This window comes from Carettochelys insculpta, chromosome 15 (genome assembly GCF_033958435.1).
Source record: "Carettochelys insculpta isolate YL-2023 chromosome 15, ASM3395843v1, whole genome shotgun sequence".
Taxonomy (NCBI): Eukaryota; Metazoa; Chordata; order Testudines; family Carettochelyidae; genus Carettochelys; species Carettochelys insculpta.
In genome coordinates, this window is record NC_134151.1 from 29,576,041 (window position 1) to 29,601,118 (window position 25,078).

The 25,078-nt window shown below is 41.3% G+C and overlaps 1 protein-coding gene and 1 long non-coding RNA gene across 3 annotated transcripts in view; one reads left to right on the forward strand and one right to left on the reverse strand.

Moving 5' to 3' along the window:
• Positions 1–22,935, forward strand: part of LOC142021135 (uncharacterized) — a 31,958-nt gene extending 9,023 nt beyond the window's left edge. The window contains exons 2-4 of one of the 2 annotated variants that reach the window (XR_012647599.1): positions 9,769–9,879; positions 14,167–14,369; positions 22,008–22,935. This is a non-coding gene — a long non-coding RNA (uncharacterized LOC142021135). The remainder of the gene's footprint in view (positions 1–9,768; positions 9,880–14,166; positions 14,370–22,007) is intronic. The other variant, XR_012647600.1, reaches the window with a different exon arrangement.
• COL23A1 (collagen type XXIII alpha 1 chain) overlaps positions 1–25,078 on the reverse strand; it is a 374,481-nt gene that overhangs the window by 8,896 nt on the left and 340,507 nt on the right. The window contains exons 11-29 of the mRNA XM_075009626.1: positions 24,860–24,886; positions 24,431–24,457; positions 22,981–23,025; positions 21,997–22,059; positions 20,860–20,904; positions 20,294–20,371; positions 18,611–18,634; positions 17,266–17,301; positions 16,162–16,206; positions 15,581–15,661; positions 13,917–13,979; positions 12,049–12,090; positions 10,600–10,626; positions 8,628–8,699; positions 8,464–8,517; positions 5,878–5,904; positions 4,837–4,890; positions 2,638–2,724; positions 446–523 (exon numbers count right to left, since the gene is read on the reverse strand). Coding sequence (XP_074865727.1) covers positions 446–523; positions 2,638–2,724; positions 4,837–4,890; positions 5,878–5,904; positions 8,464–8,517; positions 8,628–8,699; positions 10,600–10,626; positions 12,049–12,090; positions 13,917–13,979; positions 15,581–15,661; positions 16,162–16,206; positions 17,266–17,301; positions 18,611–18,634; positions 20,294–20,371; positions 20,860–20,904; positions 21,997–22,059; positions 22,981–23,025; positions 24,431–24,457; positions 24,860–24,886 — 975 coding nt within the window. The remainder of the gene's footprint in view (positions 1–445; positions 524–2,637; positions 2,725–4,836; positions 4,891–5,877; positions 5,905–8,463; positions 8,518–8,627; positions 8,700–10,599; positions 10,627–12,048; positions 12,091–13,916; positions 13,980–15,580; positions 15,662–16,161; positions 16,207–17,265; positions 17,302–18,610; positions 18,635–20,293; positions 20,372–20,859; positions 20,905–21,996; positions 22,060–22,980; positions 23,026–24,430; positions 24,458–24,859; positions 24,887–25,078) is intronic.

Consider the following 25,078-nt stretch of genomic DNA (forward strand, 5'->3'; position numbering starts at 1 on the left):
GTTTCCTTGATATATGTAGGAACTCATTTAACTTTGTGGAACAATGACTGCATACTGGCCTTTTGTTTCTTGAAAGAAGAATACAGATCAGCTAAACATGCATTACCTTCTATATTGTTTTAGAGCAAGCTCATGCACAGTCACTTTACACAGCACATCCATGCATTCATCTTTTCACAAAATCTTTGCACTTTAACTTGTTGGCAGCTAATACGTGCAGAAAACGAGATTCTGCCACAGCAAATGCTCTTTCAGTACATGGCTTGTCAGTGTACTCCTGCAGCCACCATTCCATAGAAGTACAAATCAGCTCTGAATGCAATGTGCATTTCCTTGTCTGTTTGGGAAAATGCACTCATATATCCATTATGAAAAGGCTTTGCAGCTGCAGAAACAATTAGACACAAGAGGCATGCAAGAAATGAAAAGAGAAGAGATACTATACCAAAGAGCAGGGTGTGCTCAACCCATTCAGGCCCGGTAAACCTGGCTCCCCTTTGTCGCCTTTAATATTATGATCTCCCTGTTTAAAAATTAACTGCTTGTTGAGAATGATGGGCACAGAAAAGTTATTTAAACAGACGTAATTTAATCCACAACAAAAAGAAAACAAGTTCTAATGCCCGTAACTATTTCTGATGACACAAGAATAGCACTTTAAACTAGACACCACCAACCTGGTTGTCAGACAAGAGCCTTCTAACTTTGTAACAGCAAAATTAAAACCATGGAAGTAAAATAAGCCAACACACAAAAGCTGATCTACAGAAGACAAAGTGAGTTACAGATGCTAGTATAGCTTATATGAATTTCCTGAACAAAATAATATATACTGGCAAATACACTGTTGGTATGTCTGCCTCTACTAACGCTTACAGCAGCATAGTTCTCTTGGTCAGTGGGAGGGAGAAGAAAGAATAAAACACACATGCTACTGAATGACAGCTATGTTGGCAAAAGTTTTAAGTGTAGATCAGGCCTAACAATCATTTATTGTCGCTTCATTAAAGCACATACCCACAGTAAATCACTATAGCTGGAGTAAGTTATAACCAGTGACAAACGACGTTTAACAACAGTAACTATCATCCATAAATCTCAAAAGAATTTTGTCAAAATAGATAAGCACCAACAAACCCATTTTACACGTACAAAGAAATTAATAGTTTAGGAAAGGAGGAATACCTTGAGCTGAAAAGCATTCTGTGTAGTTCAAGAGCTCGTCTCTTTCACCAACAGAAGTTGGTCAAATAAAAGATATTAACTCCCTCGCCTAACTACCTTGGCATAGAAGAGAATTTGGCTAGGCCCGATTGGCTATGTCTACACTACAGAGATCTTTCGAAAAAGCTCTTCCTGAAGATCTCTTCCAAACCAGCGTCTTTTGAAAGCCGTGCACAAAGAAGCGGATCAAGTGAGTAATTTGCTCTTTTGAAAGACAGCGTCCGTGCAGCCCCTGTTCTTTCAAAAGAACAGGCCAGGGATTGAAAATGAAGACTGTTCTTTCAAAAGAAGGGCCCTGAGGTGCGTCTGCACGTTTTCTTTTGAAAGAAGCTTTCAAAAGGGGGTGCTCTTCCTGAAACAGGAAAGGAAGCGATTTCGAAAGGAGCACCACATTCTTTCCATTTACTTTAGAAAGAATGCTTTTTCCGTGTAGACGGTTCATGGGCTCTTTTGAAAGAGCCCACTTTTTTTGAAAGAACTTGCTAGTGTAGGTGCAGCCATCAAGTGAATATGAAGTTCTGGAAACACACATAGTAAGTCTGATTAATGTTGGTCTCTTAAAAACTAGCAGTTTTGAGGAAGTGGAAGTAAGAGTCTCTGTCTCATTCAGCTATTCCCAGTAGCTGTTTGAGGAGAGACAACTCTTTGGTGCTGTTCACTGTCTTACTTTGAGCAGCTGTCATAGAGACCTCTCAAAAGCCTGCCTCCTCCCTTGGTCTCACTGATAGCTTGGGGAATGCACAGTGAAAAAGCACCCTTTTGGACATGGCAGCACCATATACCAAGACTGTCAAACCAGCCACAAAACATTGCCTTTAGACTAATCTGCCATCCTTATTTTGCAGAAAATGGAGTCTAATTTTAACCTGACAATTTATAAATGGAGAATTTTGCACAGCAATCAGGTATCTATTTTGCCAAGGAAAAACCGAGGGCCAAATTCAGTGCCAGTGTAATTGCACTTACGTAATCTTTGGTGACTTCACAAATGAATTTAACTCAATATCTAATCTCACATTACCACTTTGTCCTCAGAGTCCCCACATACTCAATATCTGAGTACAGATGGGTTGGGTTGAAACCCCTCCTCCCTCATTTAAAAGGGTGAACTATCCAGTGCACACGTCTTTGCCTTTTAAATAGACTGATAAGGTCCTTAGCACAAGAGTCTTTTCTTTATTAATTCAGCCAGTCCATGTTTGGCAAGTAAAGGAGTGATATGTCTTGAGTACTTCTATCTCAGCACTGCAATTTAAAAGAAACACTGAAAGAAGAAAAGAAAGTAACAGCAATCTGCTCTAATCTAGTACAAAATAACGGAGCTGTCAAACAACCCTCCAAGAGACAGCAGAATCAAGGGCAGAGTGCCATGGAATGTAAGGTAAAGCTTTTTCTGGCAAAACAATCACATACCACTGGACAAGGCTGATCCAACCCTGGTGGGCCTGGTTCTCCTTTTTGCCCCTTGGCTCCTTTTCTACCAGGTATTCCTCTTTCTCCCTGTTGACACAATAAAAAGATTGGCATAGAAGGATGACAGTTCAATATTAATATAAGACCTTCCGTGTTGCCATTTTAGGCTTTGTCCACAGAGTGATTCACAAAGATGTAGATACACTGAGGTAGTTACACTGATGCATAATTAGAAATAGTTGTAAATTTTCCAGTGGGATGGGTTTCTGCTTGAAAATGTCAATTCAGCTTAATCTAAATGTTGATTTTGATGAATTTCCATGGAAAATGGGGCAAGTGTTCGTTTTCCTGCCAGCTCACCTGCCTTCCCAGCAGACCACTGGGCAGGTTGTCATGGAACCAGGGCTCCCAGAACTTTCAGGACCATAGCTCCCAAGGCCACTTGGCTTCCTGGGCTGCCCAAGTTGCAGGAAGTCCTGGGAGCACTGGCTCTTTGGTCCAAGGCTCCTGGTTCAACCAGGGCCCCCCAGGACTTCCATGCTTCTATCACTACATTATTCCTCCTAGCACTGGCTCCAGGGCTCCTGGCTCAGTTGGGGCTCCCAGTACCCTGCCAGACAGAATTTAATTTTGAAATTAATAAATTTTTATTTTAAATTATTAAATACTGATTTCTTTCAAAACAATTCTTTCCACCTGGATTTCTGTATCATGGAAAAATTCAAAATTTGGGGGTTTTGCTCCAGATCAGAACAAAACGAAAATTTATAAATTTCAAAACCTTCATAAAATGGAATTACTATTCTGGGGTGGGTGGTCGGGTCCCCAGCAGTTGCTGCTGCTTCTGCAGTCAGACTCTCTCAGGCAGCCAGCAGGCAGGGCTGCAGTGAATTGACTGCGAAGAGTTTTGTTGGGGGGAAGGAGATGAGAGGCATGGTACAAGGACAAAGCTCTCCTCTTACCATTAGGTACCTTCCGTGCTGGGAGGGTTTGGTGGCCATAGGGCTGAGTGCAGCATGGGGCACTGGGGGATGGGGCAGAGTGGGGTCCAAGGTCTAGGACAGAGCAGAGTGTTGAGGCCCTCCCCCTCAGGAAATCTGGAAATTGGCCTCTAAGCCCATCTCTAGCTCATCGCAGATACACCGCTTTGACTTATAGAGGTGCTGGAATAAACAACAGCAGTGTAGGCTTTGCTTTACACTGATGCAGTGCAAATTTCTCCATTGCGGCCACAATCCATTAGGGACAATAACAGGTTAGAAAATTCAGTCACCACAGTGAAACCACTCGTGTGCATAAAACCAGCAAAATAATGTCGATTCTTTTAACAGTTGTCCTTACCTGGGTTACAAGTGCCTTGGATCTGTACATTAGAAAGTTTTCAAGCATCAACGGCCAGAATCTGACACACTGATTCAGTTTTTCACTGGGTCTTTGCTTGTGCAAGGTACCACTGAAGCCACAGCTTTAGGATCTGATTCCTAATGTATCTTTTTCGCCACCAATGAGGGTTTTTTTTTCTTTTTAAATTTCTTGCAGCGTGAACAGTAAATAAAAATTGATTGGACTATCTCTGCTTAATTCTTTGGTTCTCATGTTTTAGTGGTTCCCAACCTGGGGTCCATGAAATTGGGGGGGGGGGGGGGATGTCTCTGAGGGTATTGCCAGGCTCCAAGAAAAAAATAAAAGATAAGTAAAAATGATCACAGAAAATAAGTTTTAAATAAATTGCAAAGTTACTATCAATTACTACTTTTAAATTAAATATCTTCCAATAATGTTATTCATTGCTGTCCGAAAATCTATGTTGTGATTTCCTTTTTCATTTCATGACATGTACATAGTGGCTAGAATTGGCTTTGATGGGGGTCAGTGAATGGTTTGGGGAGGTGATTGGGGGTCTGCACTGGCAAAAAGGTTGGGAACCACTAATCTAGGGCACAGAGCTGCAAAGTCTATATGCAGCAACTACAGGAGAACTCATTTCTATAAAATATACTAGATACAATGAAAAGAGGCTTTGTGTGTGGATAGACACACACACACACACACCCCCCCCCCCCAAAAATTACATTTCATGGATAAATGTAGAGCAAATGTCTCCCATTTACATTGTTTTAACCTTGTTGGCTTGGGCTGCCATGACTGTGCAGACAGAATCTGGCCCTTTGTGACCAGAAAAAGAAAACATATACTGACCTTCTCGCCTCTTTCACTCTTATCTCCTTTCTCTCCTCGTAGACCTGGGAAACCCTATCAAGAACATTTTTAATATGAGAAGGGTCTTTGTAAGTTTAGGTCCAAACAACTCCATCAAATGCATACTAGCTCACAAGCTCAGATAGAAAGACACCACGTATTTTACGCACAAACATTTATGGCTGATTTCTTTGGGGGAGAGCTAATGGTTTAATCTACCTTCATGGTCTTGTATCCCCTTGACAAGGATTTTGATTTTCTTAGTCTGATCATCTTAATGAAGTTGGAATTCCAAATCCAACCATGAGGTGGCATCTAATTAATCTGTGGCAGAGCTACAGCTGTGGTGCATGAACAGGAGCAGTCTCAAGGCTGTACCGGCGGGGGGGCAATTTGTGGTCTGTGGGCTGCATGCACCCCCACTGGGGCTCCACCTATGGACTCTCTGTCTGCCTCCCTCCCCAAGCAACTCTGAGGCACACTTCCTACTCTTCACCTTCCCTCCCAGCACTTTCAGATCATCACAATCGGCTCATTGCAATCTGTTCCTGCTCCTCCTCCCCCCTCGGGAATGCCACCAATCAGCTGTTCATAGCGGTTGCAGCTCCGGGAGGGAGCAAGGAGGAGCAGGGACCGAGCATGAAACATGATTTGTGGTGCTCCAAAAGTGCTGGGAGGGAGTGGGAGGTTCCAGTGTCCCAGTGCATGACAAGCCCGTGGGGGAGTGTGGTGGACAGGGTCTGTGAGCTGCAGGTGGAACCTCAACAGGCCCCAGGCTGCTGTGGCCCACCGAGAAGAAGGAGGGCCACTCATGTGGTCCACTCAGTCTTTTTGGTTGCCCATCACTGCTGCAATGCAGTAAGTGAGTTACAGGAAGTTCACTTCCCATTCATCCGATCACTCTGCTGGGCACATCACATTCAACTGAAACTGAAAGATGAAGTATGTGCTTCATTTCCCATGTGGAAAATAGGAATTTGTAAAATTAAAACACCAACCGTTTTAATATGCCACAATGAAAATAATATTTCAAATACTTACATCTAATCCTGGCTCCCCTGGCTTGCCCTGGAGTTATAAAAAATAAAGAAGAAGAAAGGATACCACGTTAAGTGTCTCTTATGCTGACTGTAAAGTTAGCTATTTTGCCAATAGGTCTATGTGAACTTTATGTCTTGCAGTTTGTTGAGATTCAATTTAAATGTGCATAATCTTTAAGAAAACAGTGGATGTAGAGAGTTAAAGGAAAACTATTTTTTGCAGCTTTGTTAGACAAATTATTTTGTACGGTTGTTGACAATAATTCTCCTTAAGGCAGGTGAATGTTACCTGGGAACACAGGGCAAGTGGATGAGCTAAACTGGATCATTTAGAATCTTCTGTGTTTGACAAAAGTAGGTCAGAATTGTCCCGGGTGTAACTCTAGTGACTTCCAATTGATAGGAAGTGATTGAGAAAGAAAGATAGAGAATAATAAGGTGGCTTGGAATTGTGATTTAAAACTAACTAGATAGCTAGATTCAGATAGTAAGGGGAGAGAATGCAGTAGTACATGAATATTAGATTTCTGAAAAAGGAATTTGGGGGAATTAAGGAACCTAGCAAGACAGGTGTAATGGGAGTAAGCAGCGATAGCTATTCAATTGGAAGGTGGCAGGAGGATCTTAAGGATTTTGTAAATACAGCATAGCTGACTACAGACTCCTTTGAAAAAAAAGAAATCCAGCTTACAAACCTTTGGATTTACACCAGAGATGAGTTTGGTTCAATAAGTCTATAATTGTTTTATTAATACCCTGCAGAACACGGCAATTTCAGAAGTTCAGATGCTCTCATTTGTGTCACTTACTTCTACTAGGGAGAACAAAAAATGCGTGTGCAAAATAAATAAATAAATAAATAAGTAAAACAAAACAAAACAGGAGGGAGGCAAAGCGCCACATGCTGCATTCTGCTGCTTCAAATCACATTTGACTTTCCATTATGTCTTAGGCTACGTCTACACTTACTGGCAATGTCAACGGCTGCTATGCAATTTTAGTCCCTGTCTTCACTGCAGACTGTTGATGGGAACACTCCTCCCACCAACATTCCTTAATCCTTGTGGCTCGCAAGGAGTTGCAGGGTTGACACGGACCGCGAAGCAGCGCCCCGGAAGATCAAACCTAAGCATTCAATCTTCCACGGCCAGTGTAGACCTAGCTTGACAGAAAAGCTCTATAGATGGAACCCTGCTCAGCCTATAAGCTCTCTAGTCACATATTTGCTGACTAGTGATTTAAATCCTCCTGAATACATGTACTTGGACAGGTATTTAACAGAAACCCAGTGATTCCTGAGGATGCTATGACTGACAATCTACTTCTCAGCAAAAATGGATATATTTATAAATAAAATAATATGGTCTATGATCAGGGTATAGTTGGTTCAACTTGAGAGTTAGCTCTTTCTGCATTCTCTTCACCACATTATCTAACTGGCTTAGAGATGGATGCCAAAGCAGACTGCAGAGTGGATTTTAAATTAATTTTATAATTTGCCTCAAATTAAAAAGTCTCAAAAGCATCTGTATGCTCCTTTAAGGCCTGATCTCATCTGATCATGAAGTACTTGCTATCCAACAAGCCCACAGGAACCTAGGATTTCCTGTGTGTCACCACGCTATGGCCACTCTGAGCATCAAAGAAATAGCATCAAATCCCGCTGTTCCCAAAACACAGGCCTCTGCTACTTGAGCTAAAGGAAAATCCAATAGTTGTTAATATATAGTGCATATGACCCACAGTTCTGTAATTCTGGTTATACCCAGTAGAGGGCAGGTTTACCTATACCAGAGGTGGGGAATAATTTTTGAGGGGGGTGGGAGCACTCCAAGATTTGGTAAGTGCTCAAGAGGGCATGTAGGGTCTGCGTTGGAAGTTGGGTGCAGAAGAGAGTTTGGAACTGAGGTGTAGGAAAGGAGGGTGGGGGGTCTGAGAGGGAGTTTGGGTGAAGGAGAGGGTTGTGTTTTGGGGCAGGTGATTGGGGTGCAAGGTCTGGAAGGGGTAGGGATGTAAGAGAAGATTCTAGTCTGGGGGAGGGTGTAGGAGGGGCTGGAAGGGGGTGCCAGAGGCATGCTCTGGCCAGGATGTGCTTACCTAAGCAGCTCCTGGCCAGCAGCACTCTCAAGCAAGATTCCAGGCTTTCTAGCAGACCTAGACCATTCCATGTGGCACTAGGCACGCTTCTTCTGGCCCCAGCAAAATCTCTCAGTTCCTAATGGCCAGAAACTGGCCAATGGGAAGTGAGAAATTATACTGCAGTTTCCCCCAGCAAAATCTCTCAGCTCCTCTTGGCTGGAAACCAGCCAATGGGAGGAGAGAGATTTTTGCTGGAGGTGAGGGCAGCACATGAAACCTCCCCCCATCTCTGCAGCACAGAGACACACAGGGAGCAGCTATGCACTGTGAGTGGCACTGGCCTGTGCACAGGGACAATCCAGCTTAAAAGGCTTGGTGGGCCACATCCAGCCTGCTGGCTGTATCTTGCCTGCCCCTGGGCTACACACTCTAGCCAGTTCATTATAATTACTTTCATCATTATGATTACAGTATATTTTCACCTTCCCTTTTCCTACTCAGTTATTACCTTCTCCCCTTTGGTGCCTGGTAAGCCAATAAGTCCTGGAGGACCAGCAGGACCCTAAAAAGGAAAGCAACCTATGAGAAAGTTTTGAAAAACTGCTGCTGAAGTTTTTGTGTGGGAAAAAATACAAGCTAGCAAATTTTACACATACAAACTGAGTTACTCACAGGTGGCCCGGTATCACCAGTTCTTCCTTTCTCACCACTGTCACCTTTTTCTCCCTTTGCACCATCCAACCCCTGCATGAAAAGATAATTACATTTAGAAAGGTGAGACAGCGTACATAACAGCATTGGATGGGGTAGGCTATATATACCCTGGGGCAATTATTTTCTCATATACGTTGGTGCAACTGCCATCGAAGGCCAAAGGAATTGTGCCAGTGACTGACAACAGGTCAGGATATTCTCTCTAATCTTTTCTATCCAAGGCAGGATTTTTTCCATCCATGTGGAGAATAATTTTTATATGCGCCCAGGCATGTGTGACTGCGCACCACCAATAAAAAATAAAACCTAGATATGGGCATTCTGTTAATCACCTAGGTAGCATTTGAACCTCTCCAAACAGCCACACAAACTCACACCTTACAAGGAACACAGGTCAGGACCAATGTAAAAATGAATTGCATAATCTAGGATCAGGAATACAATACTTGGAAAGGTAAAAACCAGTTAGTAAATCAACTACATCTTCATGGAAAAGCAAGACAGAATCAATACTTCTGTGATCTATCTGAAGTTTATCTCCCTGTCTCTCTGCATTTATATATACAGATGGACAGCAAGTTTTCTTCAGTAAATCACATGAAAAGTATTTGGTTCTAAAAGTTTAAAAGTATTGGGTTGGTAAACAGTATATATGGCATGTTCTGTGCAAGCATGGATTCGGATTCATAAGACCATTTGGAGGAAATATTGCTCATACAGTGAGAGGTGGAAAAAGTACCCCAAAGTTACTTGGCTAAAAATGCAGCTGCTTTGGGGGAGGGGTAGGGGAATGTACCGAAGCAGCATTTGCCAAAGTGTGGTCTGTGGCCCAGCACTAGTCCTTGGAAAAAAAAATACCGGTCCTTCGAAAACATACAAATTATCGCACATGATCTGAACAATTTGATACATTTTGTATTTTCCTTTATGATGTGTGTGCACTTTCATGCAGCTGAGCCTATCATCGATTTTTGTGTCACGTGACACAGCAGTCTCGGTTTGTTTCTGCGCAGAGCAACAAGTGTGCATTTTTTTAGGTTAACTGCTTAAGTGTTCTTCGTTTATTTTCAATTAAATAGCCTCTCATTTTCATCTTCAGTATGAATAAATTGCTGAAGAATGTGACTGGAAATACAACTAACAAACATTCAACTGATGTGCAGCCTTAGACAAGTGAGAATAAGAGGACAAAAGTTTCTTGGACCCAAAGGTATTCCAACAAGTATTTGAAATTTGGTTTTATAACTGTTGGTAATGATAATCAAAACAACATCACCCTTCCCATTAGTTCTCTTTTTAGTTATTTAAAAGCTATAAGGTGCGCACACAATAAATGATATATATTCAACTCATTAAATTATAAATAAACAAACTTTACATCTGTTAAAATTCTACTGGTTAAATTGTAATTAGGCATGTAAGTATTTTATATCAAGATTTATATTATTATGTACTATTATTATTGTGAATAAACAATAAACAGTGAAAATTTATTCATTTTTCATTCTTTTTTAAATATACATTTATATTTTTGGGCTGCAAAAAGGGTACTGGAAAAAACCAGGTTCCAACTATATAAAGTTTGGGAAACCCTGTACTAAAGTACAAGTCACCAGGGACCCTCTGGAAAACTACTTGAGTAAAATTACACACATGCAACCCCCCCATCTTCATTGTACTCAAACATCCAGAAGTGAAAGCAGCTGCACTTTTACTCAAGTAACTTTTTGAGTACTTTTTCTACCTCTGGAGACAACACAGTCCTAGTTTATCAAAAAAGTTGAGCACCTAACCTGCAGCTGAAGTCAATGAAAGGTTCTTTATGTTCAGCACCTCTAAAATCCAGGCCCTATGTTTGATCATCGGCCTTACCTTGTTTTCTTTCTTGGTCATGCAGTATGTGTGACAAGCCCTTAACTCATTGACTCACCTTAGGACCTGGGATTCCTTGAGGACCCTGTAGTGAAGAAAAGGATATTTTTGAAGAAACAAAATTCTAAATCAATTAAGTATAATCAAATACAATTCCCTGATCATTTTTTGTATTACCTCACTGCCAAAGACTGATTTGTGGATGTATTTCTGTATTTATATAATTATTTAATCTCAAACATTTCTTCTTAAAGTGACAGGTAGTTTTTTTTTCTTGTCTAGAGCAACTCAGTAAGCGCAAAAAACTATTTGTTGCATGACATAAAACATCCTTTGAAATTAACCTTGGATAAGGAAAACTGCAGAAGACTTTCTGATAAGGAAAAATTTATAAAGCATACTGCTGCCTAACTTGTACTCCCATATTATTATCCTTATTGAATCCAAGCAAACTGGAAAGGAACTAGCCTCACTTGTCCTGAAGCCATAATGAAATGGTGTTTCAGAAGGGCCCCCTTATTCTGTCTCTCAGAATAGTTCCCAAGACATGCCTCCTTCTCCTCCAACAGTACATTGACTAGTCTGTAATCTTTGGGCGCATCTCAACACTCTGTTTTGTCCTAGGTTTGCCGCCTCCCAACATCTCAGAGGTCTGTGTTGAATAAACTCGGGGGGGAGGGGGGTCTCACTCCTGGAATGGCAAAATGTCCTTGATTTCAGTAGGATCGTGATCCATCCTAATTATACAAAAGGATACGCAGATGGCAGCCCTTGCCATTTCTATTCCAAAAATGCCTGGGCAAGCACTATTGTCATATGCAAATTGAAGTCTTAGGCCCTGATTCAGGAGGACACTTAAGCATTTGCATTAACCTACAGTACCACGAGCGCTCCAGCACCTACCCGATTCAAGGCCTGAAACACACCATTTTTATCCTTCTGGAGCGACTTTACAGAACCCAAGAAATAGGGCTCAAATTAGTTTGGAAGCCACATTATAGCTTGTTAGTCCCTAAGGGTAGGTCTACACAGCACAGTTATTTCAAAATACCTATCCTAACACCTAGACAATGCAACCGCTATTTTGAAATAAATTTAAAATAGAGACTGACTGATTTTGAAATTGGTAAACCTCATTTTTGAATAGCTCCCATTTTGAAATAGGTGCTGTTAATACAGGGAATAGAGCCTATTTGGAAATAAGCCATTGTGCGGCCAATGGTTCTATTTTGAAATAGGCTCGCTGAGTGTAGACACTGTATTTCAAAATGCATTTTTGTGTGTAGCAACATTATTTTGAAATAAGTTATTTTAGGATGGTAATTCTGGAATGCCTTATTTCAGAATATGGCTGCTGTGAGGACATCCCCTAAGTCTTCAGATGGCTCATGTCAGTGTAAAGTGTGAAGGACAGCCGACAATAAATACTCTCCTTCTTTAACAAACTGAAGGGATTAATACATTTTCAAACATTCGCTCTTGTAAGTGACGTTCCTCAGAAACTTACCATAGGGCCTGGTAATCCAGGGGGTCCTGGTTCTGGTATGATCTGAAGGTATGAATTTCATTATATATTAAAGTGGCTCAGCAGCATGTTGTGTCACATGAACAGTGTCATCTCTGATTACTGTTTAACTAGTTTTAGTTAATGTTCAGTAGAGCCAGCCCCAGGGGAGTACGGGGGCCAGGACAACCCCACCCTCTACCCCAGGCTCTGCCCCCACACTGTCTTTTCCCACCCTGCCCCACTCCCATTCTACCCCTTCCCCCAAGCCTTGCCCCTGCTCTGCCTTCTCTTTTCCCCCCATTGCACCCCTTCCCTGAGGAATGCGACACAGGAGATTACTAAGGGGCCTGGTGTGGGCAACAGCAAGAGTCGGGCCACCACACTCACCATGGTGGCAGCAGCCACAGGAGGCAGAGTGCTGCAGCAGTGTGCGCTGTGTTGCGCTGCCTCCATCTCCCAGCCAGATTGCTCTGCTTCACCCAGAGTGGAAGAGAGCAGGCTGAGGCCAAGCTGCTCCACTTCCCGCAGCTCCATGAGGTGGAACAGCCTGGCTGGGAGATGGTGGTAGAGTGGAACAGGCTACTGCACTGCACCACTTTCTGCAGCTCCTGCTGACACCTGCACCCAGCCCCCAGGTAATCCCCTGCCCTGGACCCCACAGGCTAACCTCAATATGAGGGACTATCCCATACATTGGATGGCTTGGGTGGCCACTGTGCAGCCCCCAAAAACAGAGGATAGGACATCTCTGACGCGTGGATCCACAAAGGGGCTTGCTGAGGAGGAGAAGGGTGACCACTGCAGGACCAGTCCAACTATGCCTGAAGTTCTCCTATGGAAGTTGTTCCACTCTAGTTATATAGTTCAATACTGACAGGGCCAGAGAAAGTGAGAATGACTCTGTAGCCTAATGGTTACAGCACTCACGTCAGATATGGTACTATAACTACTTATAATCATCAGGAAGAACCTAAACTGGTAGTCTACTACATCTCAGGCAAGTACCCTATCCAGCTGGCCAAAGGGGACCAGTATTGTCCTCTTCTCATTTCCCAGGAGTTTGGGTAGAGGTAGGTAGCCTCTGAGCATGCCTAACTGATGGGGCCCTGCAGGTATGTTAGGCACAGAGTTCCTATATTAACCCCTTTTGTGGATCAGGCTGGGACGTAGGAGGAGGCAGCAGTCTACATTCCCGGAGGCAGGCACCAAGGGAACTTTTACTGCAAAAGTTTACTCGCTCAGTCAGTATAGAGGCCTACAAGGTGAGGCACGAGCCATGCTGCATCATAGAAGTGCCTAAAAACAGGACATAGGTACCTAAATACCTTTGTGGATCCAGGCCAAAGCAACTGAAGAGCTTACACCAACTCAGTGCATCTAAGAGTCACAAAATACAAGTACCTGAAATGTGACTTCTCTAAATTTCTCAGGAATCCATCTCCTAGCATGCATACATGAGGAGAATGGCTTCCTATTTGAGTAAAAGCAAATAACCTCTGCTCTGGTGTCATTAATAAAAGGTTGGATTTCTTTAAGAAAATAATTTTTAAAGAGCAAACAAAATATGCATGTAAATACTATAAAACCATAGTAAAGACACAGGGATGCTTTTCATCATAGAACAATTACCACATTGCTGTTCAATGTGTCAAATAAGAACATCTAACTTTGCAGAGTTATCAACAGATGCGTCGTAAGGCTATACTCTGTGAGGAAAAATTGTAAACCAGTTCTTGTTGAAAACGTAGTGTTTTGCTCACGATTACTGATACATGTACATAAAGGAATGAAAATCTAACACACAACCTGTGACCAGACTAATGTCTTTTAATATTGTTGGTATCAACAACTCTATTGTAATGTCTTACATGATTGTTCTGCAAACATGGGGATCCAATTTCTCCTCTCTCTCCTTTCGGCCCATCAACTCCCTAAGTGGTAAGAACATAATGCTAAGTTTACACATCAAAAGCTTCCAAAAAGGCTATAAGAAGAGAGAAGATATATTTTCCTTCCCTTCGCCTGAAGTTCTTACTCAAGTAAAATTCACATTCACTTCAGTGGGACTGTAGTGTGAGTAATGGTGTCCTGTTGAAATAAGTTTTCTTTTTTTAACAGGGACGCCATATTGGGAAAACTACTGTTTCAATTGTGTTGCTGAAGCAGAGGATTGGCACTGACTTACCAAGCTCTGATCCTGCATGTTGTGTTCTGAGTTTGCAGACCCCTCTGTCAGCACAGAGCTGCATTGATTTTCATCCTCCTGGGGTAGTTTGCACTATTGTCTCTGTAATATTTATGGCTCTGATTCAGCTAAGCAGGTAAGCACACTCTTAACTCTCAGCCTGATAAAGGATTGGAAGGGACTTCAGCAAGCCCAGGTCTCTGGGCGAAGGTGGGATCAAGAAAACTTACACAAACATCTGCCAGGGATGGTCTAACTCCTCTTAAAATCTCCCAATGATGGGGATCTCACAATTTCCTTTGGAAGCCTATTCCAGAACTTAACTACCTTTATGGTTGGAATGTTTTCCCCAATATCTAACCTAAATCTCCCTTGCTGCCAATTAAGCCCATTCCTTCTCATCCTACCTTCAGTGGACACAGTCAGTTAATCCCCATCTTCTTTATAATAGCCCTCAAGATACTTCAAGACTATCATGTTGCTCAGTTTTTAAATCTTTCCTCATAGGTCAGTTTTTTTTTAAATAAACCCTTTATCTTTTTCGTTCCTCTTCGCTGGACTCTCTCCAGTTTCTCCATATGTTTCCTAAAAGGCATGGCACTCAGAATGAAACACATGCCTAAGCCCCACTGACTTCAAATGGGAGTTAAGCACATAAATGTGAGTGCTTTGCAGGGGCCTATGAGAACTATATTGTTTGTGGACCTGAGACTGTGTTTCTGCAACTTCCACTGAAAACTTCTCTGGACATCACACATTGCTCATCAATAAACCAATATAGTTTTGTCACCTCAAGGAAGTTTGCTTTACATTTTCCAAGAGCTAGTGCATTTTTCAACTTACACCACAGTACTGGTTGAAAACAGGTTAAAAGAGCACAAGATATCTTTCCCTGTCAGTTACTCAAGATATAAAACATATCAATGGAGAACGAAAAACATGGGAAGAAATAGGGGTAAGTTTGTACAATAATAGTCTTTTACTGCACTGTACTGAACATGGCATTACTGTTTAAGAAACAACACTGGGGTGGTGAACCTGCAGCTCATTCCTCATGCCCCTGGCTTTACATATGCCTCTTCTTATTCAGTTAGTCACCCTTGCTTGCTGTCAGTGAATCGAGTTTTGAATTCTAAAAGTGACTTTAGCTCAGCAATGCCATTTGCAAATCTTTCTTCAGCTCGAGAGTTTTGACTTATCATGACATTAATATTACTGTTAACAAGAACTCAGTTTGAGTAAACAGTGATATTGGTTTGATAGGGATGTAATTTAAACTAACAAAGCATCTAGCTGTGGAAACAGTAGTGGAGGCAATAAATCCTCTGTGTATATTGACAGACATACCGGTGGGCCAGACAAGCCCATTTCTCCTATTTCTCCTTTCTGTCCCATTATTCCAGGGTTTCCTTGGTCTCCTTTAGATCCCTGCAGGTGACAGAACAGAAGAAGGTAGAGCTATCTATGTAGATATAGCTATGAATTTCTCTCTCTACAAATACAAAAATGCCACGGACATTTCACCCTTTCCCTCCTTCTTCATATTACTACTTCTTCAGCACACAGCAAACATCCCTTAGTTTTAAGCATCTTAAATACTGATTTTGCAGTGCAGTAGAACTTAATTTAGTAGCTGAAGAGAATGCAGAAACATAAGATTTACTCAAGAATGAGTGTCTTATGACTTATGTCTTAAAACTAATTCAAGCTGTGTGGGATGTGAATAACATCCTGTACACCAATAAGCAGCCAACGGGGGCCATAAGAAAAAGGCAACAAGGTCAGAGAAAGGCAAATGAACATTTTTGTCTTTGCATGCTCAGATGTATTTTTGCAAACTGCACTTAGCATGCAGGAATTTTTTTTAACTCAACTGCTGACTGCCCTGCTGGGGCAGTTATAATTTTATAAAACCAGACATCTAGTACCTTTTCTCCATCCACTCCAGGTGGACCAGGCAAGCCAAGCTCCCCCTAAAGCAGTAAAAACAAACAAAGTTATAACATCAAGTGAAAACATAAAATGATTTCACAAAAGAACTGTATGTACAAGTAAATTCTCCTTGTGTACTGAATCACATAGTCAGTCGCTTATGAGCAGATTGAAGTAGAAAATGGCGTTCTTCTATTTCAAATGAAATGTCAGGTTTCATTATTGAAGTAGAATGTGGATTGAACTGGTGGTCAGAGTCCACACATTCTTCTGAACCAATCCAAATATCATGTCCTAGATAGATACTTCTGTGCATATTTTTTTAAAGTAAATTCTAACTGATTGCCTCTTATTTATTGTCTATCTATCTTGGCCTGAAAAAGAGTGACCCTATCACAGAGAGTGGCTGGTGCAGTTAGATAGTAAATCTGTGTATGTGAATCTCTAAGTCACGTTAGAGGGGACAACGTGGCTTCTAATAGGAGAAAAACAGTTATACCTAGCATTTATGACTTTCAACAGGCAAGCAAAGTGCATGCTCCCAAGTATTTTATTTATCAATGGGTGTAATCCAGACTCCATTGGGTTCAATCCCAAAACTCCCATTGACTTCTGTGAGGCCTGAATTTCACCTGGTATATATAGGAACACCTATGGGCTCACTTCCAAGTACAGTATAACACATTCATTGAGAAAAGGCCAGTAGAACAATGTGTACTCAGTGATGGAGTGAAAATTTTATTATATACATACATACATATGTGTTTACAGTAATATATGTGTATGCTTTCACATGTAAATAAAAGACTTGTTGCTCAGAGAGGAGGGGAATTTGGAACACATTCTTTTCTGCATCCAGTCTCATGAGTTAAGATACCCAGGTTCAACCCTGTCTCCCACCCTTTGTGGATGGGAGACATTTCTACAGTCTTACTATAAGATGTCATCACAATGGGATAACCTGTCATAGTTCTACATAGAAAACTCCCATTGATTTCACTATGAGTTTTGCATGAGGATCAATGTCGGGATGTGATGAGTGGGCATTGTAGATGCTGCATGTCAGAAAATACCATCTGTATAACAGAGGTCAATCGAACCTTGGGTCCTGGAGCTCCTTGGGGACCTGGTGGGCCCTGAAAATACAACAAAGAAAGATGCCATAAATATAACTGGAGTATCATTACTAATCCAGCACATGCTCACTTCATGCTGGACATCAGCCATGGGTACAGCTTCTCATACAGCTTATGTCTATACTTGGAGCTAAGATGTGATTCCCAGCTTAATCTTATCATGCTGGCATCCTAAAAATGATAGTATAGTTGAGGTAGCATGGTCAGCAGCAAGCAATGGCATAGTCTAGCCTCCCTAAGTGCATAGCCACAGTATAGCCACACCAGCTGGGAATCACCATCCCTCCCCCCAACTCCATGTGTAGATGTAACCATTTATAGTAAATATTTGTCTAACTTAGCACAAACACCCATGACAAGATCAGCTAATATTAACAGGTGAGGCTTCTTCCCACAACATTGGACATGTTAACTCAAAAAAGACCTTTGTAGAGGGTCATGATTAAAAAGTGTACGGTTCTAGATGTTATTAGATCTGGACAAAATCTACCTTGTTGCCTGTGAGGTTCATACTTTTTCATCCCCTCATTACTGGCCAGCCCTATACTGGGAGCACAGCCAAGAGGAATGGTACCTACTATTTCAGAGGGACAGTAGACAAGATAGTCAAAATTCCCTTGTCACTGGCTGAACTTGACCATGATGTTTGAAAATCAACCACCCAATTCAACTCAATCCTTCTGGGAGGCAAAACGCAAGTTCCATGATGTTACATGTGACATGATTTAAAAAGAAGTAGAAACAGAGGAGTGTACATAAACGTTAATTGTAGGAAAATCTTCTGCTAAAAGTTCATGTAAACTATTCTTCTTATCAGAAACCCTTGCAGACCAGGAATTTGAAAACCTTTTGATGAGGATGCATCTTGTCAGAGATCCCTAAATGGCACCACATCTACTCTTTCATCTTGAAAACCAACCAGCAACATGTTGCATTATTATGAGCTCATCCCCTTTGTACTTCACAAGGTTACATTTAATCACATTTTAAATGACTTAAAGAAAAGAACTTTTAAGAGACCTGCTCACTGAAATGTGATAGTGGGCAAACATGAGAAATAGGTGAGATCCCAGGGAATAAGCAGATGACTGGTAAAGGCCAGGTCAGTGACGTTTTAATAATTTACCCCTGTGCATCTCAACATGCAGCACACATGAAATTCAACCAACTCGGAGCCCCAGTCATTTTGTGAGTAAATTGAAACTCCAAATGTTAGGTGGAAGCTCTCCACAAATTCCCTTCACAATGCCACATGCTGTGCTAGTCTGTCCAAAATAGCCCATGCAAACATCTGGCATACAATAATTACCATCACTTTATGTATCCCTGCCGCCTGTTATAAAACAATTAAAATAGTTTTCAAATGTGTCTGTAATTCAATATTTACTTTACTTGGCTTCTTTAATATTTGCTAAAATGGGAACATTAAGCTTGGTCTCATTCCTTTTTTGTATAGCAAGTATAGCCTACACAACGGGGGCATAAATGTTCCTTTACACGAACTTCAGGAAATTTTCCTGTGGAATACATTGTCTTATTGTTATATAACTGACAGAGTCCCCAGGGCAAATAGTTGTCTCCTTTGCATGTACAATTTGACTACAGTCATAGGGACAGATCGGATTTGGCTTATCAAGTCACTTACATGTGACTTAGAGATTAGCAGAAGATCGATCCTGCTGTGGTCGATCGTCCAGAGTTCGATTTAGTGCATCTGGTAGGGATGCGCTAAATCGAACATTTAGGGTGTCCTGCTCGACCTTGGTACAGGAATCCTGGCAGTTGTGAGGAGTAAGGGAAGTTGATAGGAGATTTTCTCCTGTCAACCTCTCACAGCAGGAACGGTGTAGAAAGTCAACCTAAGGTATGTCGACTCCAGCAATGCTATTCCCATAACTGGAGTTAAGTAACTGAAGTCGACTTTCTCCCCTACTATAGACCTGCCCATATAGAATAAGTTTGCTAGTTGTCTCTAGGGCTATGCAAAACGTTTGCCACAAAACCTGAGATTCACCTGATTCAAGGTTTTGTGGTGACTCCGAAACTTGGTTTACACGGGCATATTTTTCATGGTCAGGTGTCTCACTGCACCCAGTCCTCCCACTCCCAATCAGTGCCAGGCTGATACAGTCCTGCTGGTGCCTGCAATCCTTCTGCACTCTCAGCTCCAGTAACTCAGGGGCTGGTCGACTACTGTTCCTACAGTCTCTGATGCATGGGTAATAACACCTGATTGGCCTGCTTCACTCAGCCTTCGTGCCAAACCACCCCTTGTTATTTAAATATCCTCTGGGGTCAGGAGAAAGCAATGGTGTGTTGGCTCCCATTTCTTTATAGAGGCTGGGTGACTTCATCTTCCCATGTCTTCAGAGGCACAGGTGTGGTCGTTCCTACAAAGCAGTGCCTTGGATGTGGCTGTATGGCTTATGTACACTGTTTAGGACCCTGATGCCCTCTTCTATCTCCTGGAGGATGTGATGACTTACTAACTCCTAGTAGAGCAATGAAAACAAGGAAAACACTTCTGTTCCCACTGCCAGCCAGCTCTAGTCTGTTGTGACTTTGAGAAGCCTCATAATCCTCAGCAAAGGGATCTCCTTACAATACACACTAGAGGTTATGGGGCACCTTGGCTTTTGGGTGTCTTTCCCAGCAGCCATGCTAATGATTATGGGGCTTTCCTCAGACCCAGGTATGTGGTCATCAGTGGAGGAAGGAGCAGTCTGAGGAAAGAGGACTCGTGGACAATGAGAGGTTCAACTCTCCTCTTATCTTGAAACCCTTACTCATCGGCCTGCAAGGCCCAGATCACTGCACCAATCAAACGCTTCAGGGGTAATGAACTTCCCCAAACTACTCTAGCATATGTTTCAAAGTCAGTTCTTGCTCAGATTCACTGAATTTCAATAACGGCAGTAATCTCAACTGGTTATTTCAATTCTCATTAAGAACAGGAGCATAATAAATTATCATGATCTTATTGCAGAGGTACCTTGAGTGCATCCAGGATTCTGCCATCATAATCAATGATTACAGTATCTCCCTGTTCACCCTTCAGGCCAGGTGGACCCTGGAAACAAAGGCAAATTGCAAAATTTGTGACAATGCTATGGGGTTAGCCCCTGAAAACAACAGCTAGATCAGGTTTAAGAACCATTTTGAACCCCAGATACTCTGGTATTTGGCTCCATACAAATACTATATATGCAATTGACACCCAGAATGCAGCTATATGAAATAAATTCTGAAAGGCACCTGGAGGCACATACTCTATGACAGACAGAATATAATTACCTGAGCTGGAATTTGACTGGTACAGCCTCATTCTTACTGAAAAATGGCATGGGATCTTTCAGTGACAGCATGCAGACAGCACAATCTCTGAGGTCAACAGTAAAAGTGGATGCAACTTTACTGACTTCATGGGAGCTATCTGCATTCATTTAGCTCAATAGCTCCATCTTTCTTATTTTTCTTATACTGTACTGAAACCTTCAATTCTACAGCAACAGATGACAGATACTGAGTTCGATGGGCCATGTTAAGAAAAACACATACCCTTGGTCCAATGGGTCCATCTCCTCCTCTCTCACCAAGTTCACCCTGAAAATGATCCCATATTTATTATTCAGAAATAATAGAGAAAGTAGGAATTAGCAGGAAAAATGTCATTTACCGCATGACAGTCAAATACTTATTTTAGGTAAATGCATAGATTCAATAATAAACTCTGACCAGTCAAGGACAAATGGATTTTAGATATTTGGAAGCATATTCCTGGCTAAAATAACTTTAAAATAATGTAGCTGGCAGCCTGATCAGATATAAGACAGCAATTTATACAGCATATATAAGCACTTATACATATTTGACTTCCCACTTAAAATATTTATGAGTCACAAGGTGATGCCATTGCAATAGGTAGGCATTTAAACTTGAAAGGAAAAGTTTTGAACAGATACAAGCTTGACACGGAAGCAGCAGGATACAGAAATGACCATCGTTACTATGGATTTAGAAGCAGACTAGCTAAGATGGTCTCCAAGCCTGAGTTTTAAATCGTTTCATGCATGATGGGGAGCATGACTGCTCTGAGCAGAAACATGCTTGGATGCAGATACCATTAAAGCAAAAGCAGCAGTACGATGAACATTTGGCCATGAAGGGTTGGCCATGTGATTTTGTCACTGCTCAGTAAAGTGAGGTCACCTTGGTGCATTTTGTATCAGTTAGGAAGTAAAATGGTGAGGCACATTAATGCTAGCTATGTCGAATGGATATATTATTAATCAGTGCCTTTACTGTAAAAAAAGAAAAAGGAAGAGGGGAAGGTACTCAGCTAGCTCCCCTCCCCTCTTCCCCCAGCCAGTCCCGTGGTGGAGGATGCCGAGGTGTCAGTACTGGCAAGTACTGGCACAAAAAAAGCACTGGTATTAATCAACATACATGAAGCAGGGGACTGATCCTTTAGATTTCTTGCAAGGGGGTTCTGAAAAAAGGCAAGACAATGCAGTCAGAAAGTCAACCTACCATGGAAAGGTAAAATGCAAGTCAAAATTTACAGGCCACATTTTGTTTTTGCCATTTCAATGAAACTTTTAAAAAACAAAGGTTTAAAACTCTGTTAAATTGAAACCCGCTGCCTCAATGCAGTAGTGACCAACTTCCACCTCAATTAACGTGTCTTTTATTTACCTTTGTTCCAGGCAATCCATCTATTCCCTTTTCTCCTTTGGGACCTGTGCTTCCTGGCTCTCCCTGAAAATAAGATAATTCATATTGAACCTCATCGGATATGAGCTTTGAAGCCAAAGCATCTTAAGTCTAACTCGATAGGACAGAGCAATTTTCTTAAGGTTACAACACTTTTGCCATATCTTAAACTTTTATATGCATGCTGGAATGATCAAAGTTTTGCTTTAATTCTAAGATGCCTTCAAACACTACCTGTGCCGAAAAAGGAGTTGGAAAACTAAAATCAAGCCTTCAGGCTTTCAAACACATTAGTGAAGGACACATTCACCAGAAAGCCAAGCTGCAGCTCCCAAGAATGTGTGAGCTTCTCAATGGTAGACTTCCATGGCACCGAGTCTGCCATGCTCATGGAGTGAAATAAATTACAAGAATTACATACACACTGAATTCCCAGGTTAGGAAATTCCCATTGGCTTTGCTTCCTTCAGTTCTGCAGGCTCAGGTGCTAAGTGATAACTCAGAACCACAAATGTGATTCATCTAGGAGTAATTTAATTGATGTAATAACCTGAGTTACACCTTGTAGGACTAGCCCATGCTGAAGTTTATGTTGCTGCAGCTATGCTGCTCTGGTACCCAAGCTAGCTAGATTAAGGTGCAGGCCTGTTCACAAGAGTTGCAAATACACCCCTGGATTTCGCTGTAGACATACCTTCATGAGTATCATTTAGTTAGCAGCTGTCAACACTTTCAAATCAACAGATGACATGACAAGTGAAAATATTGTAAATGGCATCAATGCACGAGGGTATAGAATATGCATCTATTGTTCCTCTCTTTGTTTATTTTTTCAGTTTCAGATCGAAAGGATATATTTATGGCTTTTTGCTTTAGGAGCAATCTGCAGCAACTGCTTTCTAGCCTGCAACAGATATCAGATGATAAAAATAGCTACTAGGTAGACAGATATAGAGCTGAATTTACCTTTAGCCCTTGAAGCCCTGGCTGTCCTGGGGTCCCATCATCACCCTGGTGATAAAATACATACACATACATATATATATATATATATATATATATATATATATATATATATATATATATATATACATACACACACACACACACTGTGCGTGTGTGTATTCATTCTGTCTATCAAACTGTGAAAAAATGACAGGTGTCAATATTCTATCCAATTTTACTATTGGGTAAGAGCTCAATAATACTCATCACTGTAACTCTGACACATGCATGAGACTGGACCAGATTTACAGGCTATCAGGCACCAATAAGGATTTTCATAAAACCGTAAGCAAGTTAATGCCTAACTCCAAATGGAAGTTAACAAGCCTTTGCAAATATGGCCCATAATATACATGAAGCATCTGCCTGCAGTTGGAAATGGAACACATTGTAGTCACTAAGAATTCTCATTTATCTAAAAGGAGATTCACAGGTTTAGCTAGTCACCTGCTTTCATTGTTATGTTTAAAGATTGCTCATGTCTAAAGCATGACATAGAGCAGGCGTGTCCAACCCGCAGCACGCATGCGGCCCTGGACAGCTAGTAATGCGGCCCCACAAGATCATAAACTTTTAACATTATTATGTGATTTATATACATTAACTATATTATATATTTGATATGTGGCCCAAGACAATTCCTCTTCACTCAATGCGGCCCAGGCAAGCCAAAAGGTTGGACACCCTTGACACAGAGCTTAACTTTTAGATACTGAAAATTCTGAGCCCAATTCTGCCTAGACACTCACAAGGCCTTGACTGTCTTAAGGGAAGGAAGGAGGAAATAAGGCATGAGCCTTCTGGAGTTTTGGTTTTAAGTCTATGGGAGGCAAGATATAGACTAAACTTGATAGACAAGATTGCCTATGGCATTCAGGGTAACAGTTTGTCCCATTCCTAGCTGAAAGGCAAATCTTCTGTAGAAGAGTCTGTGTGTAAGCTTTTCTCCCTTCATTGCCAAAGAGTATAGTTTCTCCAAACAGATTATGTCCACTGGGTTCCACTCCTCAGAGCACAGTGACGTCTCTGGTCAGTGTTACAAGAGAATCTGGCGGCCGGAAGCAGCTGTCTCAAAAACTCAACTCATTTTATTTTCAATTCAGTAAAGCGGCTCAGAGCTATAGCTTTGTGTGGCATTTTGGCTATTTTATTCCTTGTCAACCAGGTTACTGGTTCTAGGTGATGATAATGAAAAACATGCTGATGGCACAACACAGTATCCATTTCCAGGCCGCAGAATTGCTATTCTTTAATTGGACATATGCTAGAAATCCTGAAGATTATAAATTGTGATTCAATGCGATCAACCATGACTGGGGCCTTGTTCAACCTTGTTTTTGCAAATGGTTCACAAAACATTTAAAAGCACAAGGAACATTAAAAAAAATCAGACAAAGAATCAATGTTTTACCTTTCTCCCCGGAAAACCAGGCTCACCCTTCACAAACAAAAAAAGGAAGGGAAATAAGTGAGATAACATGAAATATAATCATATTCATTTTTAAAATTATCTGTTTAAGTGGAAATTTTATTTCATTATAGATCTACATTATCCCTCCTGCAAAAGCCAAAATATCCTGTGCGCCTACAGTATTAAAAATGCAAATACCTTCCTTCCTTATTCTAAATTTCATTGTTTTACTTCTCTTAACAATTACTGCACTTTCCATCCAGACAATGCCATACAAAATTAAGGTTGCAGTGTCCAGGCAATGGCCAATCTGATTCCTTGGAATTTTAGATGCAGTTGATGGGTGTAACTCTGCCCAGGCATATGGAGGCATTTGGAAGATTCTTGCCATGCTAAAAGTAGAGGTATAATAAACTATTTACTACCTACCTTTTGTCCTGAAGGTCCTCTTACACCCTGTTGAAAGTAAAATTTATCTGTATATTTATTTGGAAATAAAAGCACAACGGGATTTTAAATATATATCTGTTAATGTTCACAGTTCCGTGGAAAATGGCAAAGATGCCTGTATCTGTTTTGGCTATTTATGAATATGACTACAGACAAATATTCTCAGTATCCATGCAGTTTACACTATTAATAATAAAG